General features: G+C 29.0%; 1 protein-coding gene across 1 annotated transcript in view; it reads left to right on the plus strand.

Moving 5' to 3' along the window:
• The window catches only part of LOC127729739 (uncharacterized), a 76,574-nt gene extending 67,582 nt beyond the window's left edge, over nt 1–8,992 (plus strand). The window contains exons 22-28 of the mRNA XM_052237611.1: nt 945–1,007; nt 2,139–2,201; nt 3,175–3,237; nt 4,311–4,373; nt 4,877–4,939; nt 6,144–6,240; nt 7,240–8,992. Coding sequence (XP_052093571.1) covers nt 945–1,007; nt 2,139–2,201; nt 3,175–3,237; nt 4,311–4,373; nt 4,877–4,939; nt 6,144–6,240; nt 7,240–7,351 — 524 coding nt within the window. The 3' untranslated portion in view covers nt 7,352–8,992. The remainder of the gene's footprint in view (nt 1–944; nt 1,008–2,138; nt 2,202–3,174; nt 3,238–4,310; nt 4,374–4,876; nt 4,940–6,143; nt 6,241–7,239) is intronic.
• The last annotated feature ends 275 nt before the right edge of the window (nt 8,993–9,267 follow it).

The raw sequence follows: 9,267 nt of genomic DNA on the forward strand, positions 1-9,267 counted from the left end.
GTGGTGTACACCTTACACATACTCATTTCTTTTCTACAAGAGTTTCTAAGTAACTATTAAAAGAGGATATGATTGAACTTTTTCAATCTTTCAAGTTAATTCATACTTCTGTTAGTGCATTTTTTTATGTTTACTTGTTACTGTCTATATTACTAATAATTCATATAACATTCATTTGATATTGTTTGTTTAAATGACTCACTGAACCTCAAGTTTCATCATTAAGGACGATATTGTATTTGTCATTTGAAACATTATTCAAAACATTACGCATACAGTTCTAATATCAATATATTAACTTAACCTAATAGGATTTAATATAAAAAGAGCTGGTGATGTGGGCTTTTGGTGTCTACTTTTTCGTGTAAAATTAATTCTGTTTGGGAGAGTATAAATCTTTCAATTAAAATGGTGTCAAGGAAAACATGCTTCAGATTAATTTTCTTTGTTATGGCTTGTTTAATCACAGTTAACAATATCTGGCATTCTTATTTTTGTTTACATACACCGACTTCAGGTTTGTTTTCAATTTTCTGCAATTACATTAATTTCGTAATGGACATATTATTTTTCTGTTGATATAGATATTGTTCTATTTCATTGACAACAAAAAATTTGTAATTTCTTGTATCTTCATAATACCTGTTAATCTCATCAAACAAAAAGGAAATATAATAGACTATTCTCGTAGCTTAAATTCTTTGAGAGGATGATATGACTTGTATACTATGAACAAATGTTTACGTTGATATATAATTGGTTCTAATTCAAAAAGGCACTGTGAATGTTCTCTTGTATCGAGCATAACTTGTAATCAGTATATTGATTGTCATACGTACAACTCTGAGAAAACTTAAAATCGTCTATAACAGTTTGATCAGTAGTCCAATTGAAAAATGTAGTTTGACAATTTAAATGTAAATGTTTATCATTTAATATTTCAGTGCCATATACTATTACAACAGAAACTAACCTATTTACGCATTCAGTTGACGAAAAGAGTGAAGGTATTTTACATATCTTTTGTATTGGAAATTAGCGTGTTGTACACCTTACACATAATTATTTCTTTTCCATAAGAGTTTCAAAGTACAAAATGTAACTATTAAAAGAGGACTGCATTGCAGAATAAGTTTCTTTCAACTGCTTTTAATTATTCTAAGAAGACCATTGAAATATCTGGCAAAAATATTATTTCTGTTAATTATAATGATATTATTGAACGTTTTTCAATTCTTAAAGTTAATGCATACTTCTGTTAGTGCATTGTTTTGTGTTTACTTGTTACTGTCTATATTACTAATTATTAATATAACATTCACTTTATATTGCTTGTTTTAGTGACTCACTGAACCTCTAATTTCATCATAAAGGATGATATTGTATTTGTCATTTGAAACATTATATAAAACATTACGCATACAGTTCACATATCAATGTATTAACTTAACCTAATAAGATTTAATAAAGTAAGGGCTTGTGATGTTAGCTTTTTGTGTCTACTTTTTTGTATAAAAATAATCACAACTGTTTGGGAAAGTGTAAATTTTTCAATTAAGTGTAGTCAATGAAAAAATGATTCAGATTTATTTTCTTTGTTACAAAATAGTTATTTCAATTTGAATTAAAATAGATAGTTAATAATTTTTATGGCATGTTTAATCACAGTTAACAATATCTGCATTCTTATTTTTGTCTACATACACCGACTTCAGGTTTGTTTTCAATTTTCTGCAATTACATTAATTTCTTAATGGACATATTATTTTTCTGTTAATATACATATTGTGCTGTTTCAGAAACAAAAAGAAAGTTTGTCATCTCTTATGTCTTCATAAAACCTGTTAATCTCAGAAAACTAAAAACAAGAAATGAAATAGACTGTTCTCGTTGCTTAAATTCTTTGAGAGAATGATATGACTTGTATACTATGAACAAATGTTTGATTGATATATGTTTGGTTCTCATTCAAGAAGGCACTGTGAATGTTATCTTGTACCGAGCATAGTTTGTAATCAGTATATTGATTGTCATACGTACAACTTTGTGAATAATTTAATCGTCTATAGCAGTTTGATCAGTAGTCCAATTGAGAAATGTAGTTTGACAATGTAAATGTTTAACATTTAATATTTCAGTGCCATATACTATTACAACAGAAACTGATCTTTTTACGCATCCAGTTGACGAAAAGAGTGAAGGTATTTTACATATCTTTGTACTTGAAATTAGCGTGTTGTACACCTTACACATAATCATTTCTTTTCTACAAGAGTTTCTAAGTAACTATTAAAAGCGGATACGATTGAACTTTTTTCAATTCTTAAAGTTAATTCATAACTTTGTTAGTGCATTGTTTTGTGTTTACTTGTTACTGTCTATATAACTAATAATTCATATAACATTCATTTTATATTGTTTGTTTTAGTGACTTACTGAACCTCAAGTTTCATCATAAAGGAAGATATTGTATTTGTCATTTGAAACATTATTGAAAACATTACGCATACAGGTCAACTATCAATATATTAACTTAACCTAATAAGATTTAATAAAATAAGAGCTGTTTATGTTGGCTTATGGTGTCTTCTTTTTCTTATAAAATTAATTACAACTGTTTTGGAAAGTGTGAATTTTTCAATTGAAATAAAGTCAATGAAAACATGCTTCAGATTGATTTTCTTTGTTATGGCTTGTTTAATCACAGTTAATAATATCTGGCATTCTTATTTTTGTCAACATTCCCCGACTTCAGGTTTGTTTTCAATTTTGTGCAATTACCATAATTTCTTAATGAACATATTATTCTTCTGTTAATATAGATATTGTTCTGTTTCAAAGAAAAAAATAAAGTTTGTCATTTCTTGTGTCTTCATCATACCTGGTAATTTCATAAAACAAAAAGAAATGTAATAGACTATTCTCGTTGCTTAAATTCTTTGAGAGAATGATATGACTTGTATACTATGAACAAATGTTTGATTGATTTATGTTTGGTTCTCATTCAAGAAGGCACTGTGAATGTTATCTTTTACCGAGCATAATTTGTAATCAGTATATTGATTGTCATACGTACAACTTTGTGAATAATTTAATCGTCTATAGCAGTTTGATCAGTAGTCCAATTGAAAAATGTAGTTTGACAATGTAAATGTTTAACATTTAATATTTCAGTGCCATATACTATTACAACAGAAACTGACCTATTTACGCATTCAGTTGACGAAAAGAGTGAAGGTATTTCACATATCTTTTGTATTGGAAATTAGGCTGTTGTACACCTTACACATAATTATTTCTTTTCCATAAGAGTTTCAAAGTAACTATTAAAAGAGGACTGCATTGAAGAATAAGTTTCTTTGAACTGCTTGTAGTTTTTCTAAGAAGACCATTGAAATATCTGGCAAAAATATTATTTCTGTTAATTATAATGATATTATTGAATTTTTTTCAATTCTTAAAGTTAATTCATACTTCTGTTAGTGCATTGTTTTATGTTTACTTGTTACTGTCTATATAACTAATAATTCATATAACATTCATTTGATATTGTTTGTTTTAATGACTCACTGAACCTCAAGTTTCATCATAAAGGACGTTTTGTGTTTGTCATTTGAAACATTATTCAAAACATTACGCATACAGTTCTAATATCAATATATTAACTTAACCTAATAAGATTTAATATAATAAGAGCTGGTGATGTTAGCTTTTGTGTCTACATTTTCGTGTAAAATTAATAACAACAGTTTGGGAACGTGTAAATTTTTCAACTAAAAAGAAGTCAATGAAAACATGCGTCAGATTAATTTTCTTTGTTATGGCCTGTTTAATCACAGTTAACAATATCTGGCATTCTTATTTTTGTCTACATACACCGACTTCAGGTTGATTTTCAGTTTTCTGCAATTACATTAATTTCTTAATGGACATATTAATTTTCTTTTACTATAGATATTGTGCTGTTTCAAAGACAAAGAGAAAGTTTGTCATTTCTTGTGTCTTCATAATACCTGTTAATCTCTGAAAACAAAAAGGAAATATAATAGACTTTACTCGTTGCTTAAATTCTTTGAGATGATGATATGACTTGTATACTATGAACAAATGCGTACATTGATCTATGATTGGTTCTAATTCAAGAAGGCACTGTGAATGTTCTCTTGTTTCGAGCATAATTTGTAATCAGTATATATATATTGTCATACGAACAACTCTGTGAAAAACTTAATCGTCTATAACAGTTTGATCAGAATTCCAATTAAAAAATATAGTTTGACAAAATAAATGTTTAACATTTCATATTTCAGTGCCATATACTACTACAACAGAAACTGACCTATTTACGCATTCAGTTGACGAAAAAAGTGAAGGTAATTTACATATCTTTGTGCTTGAAATTAGCGTGTTGTACACCTTACGCATAAACATTTCTTTTCTAAAAGAGTTTGTAAGTAACTATTGAAAGAGGATACGATTGATCTTTATTTTAATTCCTTAAATTTTACTATAGATATTGTGCTGTTTCAAAGACAAAAAGAAAGTTTGTCATCTCTTGTGTCTTCATAATACCTGTTAATCCTAGAAAAAAAAAAGAAAAAAAAAGAAATGTAATAGACTATTCTTGTTACTTAAATTCTTTGAGAGAATGATATAACTTGTATACTATGAACAAAGGTTTACGTTGATATATGAATGGTTCTAATCCTAGAAGGCACTGCGAATGTTCTCTTGTATCGAGCATAATTTGTAATCAGCATATTTTTTGTCATACGTACAACTCTGTGAAAAACTTAATCGTCTATAACAGTTTGATCAGTAGTTCAATGGAGAAATGTAGTCTGACACTATAAATGTTTAACATTTGATATTTCAGTACCATATACTATTACAACAGAAACTGACCTATTGACGCATTCAGTTGATAAAAAGAGTGAAGGTATTTTACATATCTTTGTGCTTGAAGTTAGCGTGTTGTACACTTTACACATAATTATTTATTTTCTACAAGAGTTTCTAAGTAACTATTAAAAGAGGATACGATTGAACTTTTTTATATTCTTAAAAATAATTCATTACTCTGTTAATGTATTGTTTTGTGTTTACTTGCTACTGTCTATTTATTGTTTGTTTTAGTAACTAACTGAACCTCTAGTTTCATCATATAGGATGATATTGTGTATTTGCCATTTGAAACATGATACAAAATATTACATGTATAGTTCAAATATCAATATATTAACTTAATCTAATAAGATTTAATATAGTTAGAGCTAGTGATGTAAGCTCTGGTGTCTTTAACTTACTAAAATAATCACTGCTTGGGAAAGTTTAGATTTTTTAGTTAAATGTAGTCACTAAAAACATACTTTAGATTTTCTTCTTTTTTTTTTTTTTATCACAAAACAATAATTATTACAATTTGAATCAATATAAATAATTGATAATATTTATTGCATGTTTAACCACAGTTAACAAAATCTGACAATCTTATTTTTGTCTGCATACACCGACTTCAGGTTTTATTCAATTTATTGCAATTACATTAATTTCTAAATGGACATAATTATTGTTCTATTAATATAGATTTTGTTCTGTTTAAAATAAAGAAAGTGTGTCATTTATTTGTGTGATCAGAAAACAAAAAGGACACACTAATGGTATAAATCTACATTAGTAAACGATAAAATCATAGGAAATTACTACTTCTATTTCAGAATTCACAATCTATATAAATAAGAAGATGTGGTATGAGTGCCAATGAGACAACTATCCATCCAAGTCACAATGTGTAAAAAGTAAACAATTATTGGTCAAAGTACGGCCGTCAACACGGAGCCTTGGCTCACACCGAACAGCAAGCTGTAAAGGGCTCCAAAAAGACTAGTGTAAAGCAATTCAAACAGGAAAACCGACGGTCTAATCTATATAAAAAACGAGAAACGAGAAACACTTATTAACCACACCAACAAACGACCACCACTGAACAACAGGCTCTTGACTTAGGACAGGTGCAAAAAATGCAGCGGCTTTAAACGTTTCAACAGGCACCAATTTTCTAGTATTTATCAATTTGAAATATTAAAGTTCCAATAATTACTTTTGGTTTATGTGTTTTATTTGTTGTTTAATGTTTTTTACAGACACAGTTTTTGTTACATCTGTTATCGCCTCTGTAGTAACCATCGCGTGCATTGCCTTGGTACTCGGTATCATACTGATATACAGAAAATACTTCAGGTACTATATTATAGTTCTACTTCAATTTTATTAAATGATGGATGAAATAGAAAGAGATTTAACAGAAGAAAAGTGTGAATTGACTATCAAATGTATGAAATTATTAAACAAACAGTTTCCAGGTATATGTACTCAATATAAATATAGATTTATGAAAATTTTGGCCGCTTTCAGTGCAACACACGTGTTTCCGGTTTCACTTTTGTCAGGTTTATTCGAGAGAAAGGGCTCTTTTCAAAAACAAAATTGTAATAGTTCCAAACCAGATTGACAGACAATCTTTAGGTAAAGGGAATCCGATCCAGTAATATTAATATTAAAGCATGCTGTATATTTCAGTGGACATGGCACTTGTTGCTGGAATATCAATTTTGAGATATTACTTTGTTAAGGAAAAAAATCGTAGAAGCCAAGTACAGTTCTTAAGGATAATAGCGTTAAGTTTTTGTAAAAAAGCATAATTTATAAACTGCAAAATTAAACACATGATATTAATTTATTTTGATTTTTTAAAGCACCAGTAAAAGGGCGAACGGTACTCATCTTTGGACTGACAATCCACATCAGCTACACTACTAAGTGGCAGTAAATTAAACGTAACTAACAGAAATGATCGTATGCCATATTTTAATGTTTTTCGTTGTTTGGAGAATTATTTCTGTTACTTTAATATACATCTTGTGTAGACTCGAGACGATTTAAAGCTAATATTTTTTAAACACCTGTCTTGTCTTTTCTTTCTGTCTTTGTGTTGCTGTTGCACTGACATATACCCCACCTCCCTATATTTGAATGTATTATACCGATTTCAGCGCGCAAACCATATCTGTTTGAAAGTGAATAGAATTATAATCAATTTTCCACAAACAATACTAAATGGATAATAGAATAGGTCAACATAGTTCTTAAATAACGTTTAAGTGTTCAAGATATTTGATTTAGAAAAAATATCGATTAAGATTCATCATTATTTATTTGTATTGCATTCTTTTGTTTTAGGAAACCATCACGGATTGAAAGTAGGGTGTCAATTAGAAGTATAGCTAGTCGTAGTAAGGGCCGTCCTAGTCTAAATAACGCTGATGGTTCAGACCAACTGTATACTAATTGACTAGATGATATGAGGTACATATGTCCGCCTACAAAGTGCAGTTTATCAGTTAAACAGCATTGAACAAATGAAAAGAGAAAGCTATAGAACATTTTTCTAATTTCATGTGATTTTTTATTTTTTATTTTTATCTATTCAATTTAACTTTATGTTTTGAAAGCGTAAAATTTTATTGTTGTAATATCTAGAATTATTGTGTGAGAGAGAGAGAGAGAGAGAGAGAGAGAGAGAGAGAGAGAGAATGATTATGTGTCATTTATTTGTGATATTATTTGATTATAAAATGGCAACAAGACATATTAGAATGATTTATTGTTGACTGACGATTTCGGTCATTTTGACTTATTTATCTATTATATAGTTTTTAATGCAATAGCCTTAATCGAAAAAAAGGGTAAAAATTTTTATTTGAGGGCACTTACTCCGACATGTATAAGGTGTCAGACCACCAATTCACTCACTCTTATTTAGGATGTATGTAGAAGTAGGTTTTTCTGTCAAAAAGTAGTGCTTTTGATGTCATTGTTTACTGGAACTAACAAACAAATTTGCAGAAATGAAACCTTTGGGGAAAAAGAAATATATTTGGACCATTTTGAGCCAAAATTTAGTTGGTCTGTGAGGTTGCAGTCTTTTAATTGACTGCTCCATAGGCTAACATGCTAAACAGCTGATCTTTGAAATTAAAACAAAAAAAAAATGCTACATAGAAAAAATGTTCATGTTCATATCATATATGTACTAATTTGAAATTGTGATTTAATCGAAAAAAAAGTGGGTCATGCCACGAAGAATAAAAAGTTATGTAACCCTGAAGTCAAAACTATTTTTTTCTACTTTCTGTTTGCTAGGTCGCACCACTTCCAGTAAACATGATATCCTTCTACTTTCCTGGATTGATATCCCCAAAAAGATGCAAGATTTTTTAAAATCTATACATATGTTTCAACTCAGTATAAACTTTTAATCAAACAGAAAAATTGAGTCCAGAAAAAAATTCTGAAAAAAATGGACTATTTTATTTCCCTCCATGTTTTGACATGCACCGGAAACTGGAGTTGTAAACAAGACTGGTACCATGAGCCTGCATTGAAAATGGAGGATTAATGCGCTCCATAGTATACTTATTTAAGATTTCCTGAAAACCAGAGGTTATTTTTAGTAGTACTTGGATTCCAAACGGTCATTCTTAATTACAAGACGTAAAACATTGGTTGAAAATTGGCATGTAGAAAGGTGATACATGTACCATTCAGGATATGCCTGGTTTCTGTGACGTTAAACTTAAGGTAAAATATTTAGAAAGTTGTGGAAATTGAATACATTGATTGAATAGATAGGGATTTGAATGGTGGTCTGACACCTTTAAAGCGAAAAGCGGTTAATCACAAAAATCAGAAAACAATTGATTTTTTTTTCTTAACTGATCATTTGAAATAGAGGTAGCCACATAACAACATTTTTTGGGCCAAAAAGTCACATATTGCTAGATTAGAGCCTTAAACCTGAATTTGTGCTATTTTTATCTTTTTCCACCCATACAATATGCATGCATATAAAAAAGTGTCTGAATTTGTTATCAATGCACAGTAAGTTGTTTTTGTGATATTGAACAGTTAAATATAGGTTGTTAACTACCAACAAATTGTCTTTATGAAGATTTCATGAATTGTTTTGATTTTTACTTACTATATTACTGCGTCATTCCATGTATTTGGCAGATAGTATAGCCTGATGTAAAAACTATAAATTCACTCCAACCCAATAACGTGTTTTAGATAAAAGTTTTCTACCTTAAATATTATTAACTTATAGTAAATGAAAAATGTTTCCTGACCATAACTGTATTTTTGATCAATTAATGGCCCATTTCTGATAACTGATAAAAAGGGGGAGGGGTATTCCTTAACACTACA

Source organism: Mytilus californianus, unplaced genomic scaffold (genome assembly GCF_021869535.1).
Source record: "Mytilus californianus isolate M0D057914Y unplaced genomic scaffold, xbMytCali1.0.p SCAF_2, whole genome shotgun sequence".
Classification (NCBI taxonomy): domain Eukaryota; kingdom Metazoa; phylum Mollusca; class Bivalvia; order Mytilida; family Mytilidae; genus Mytilus; species Mytilus californianus.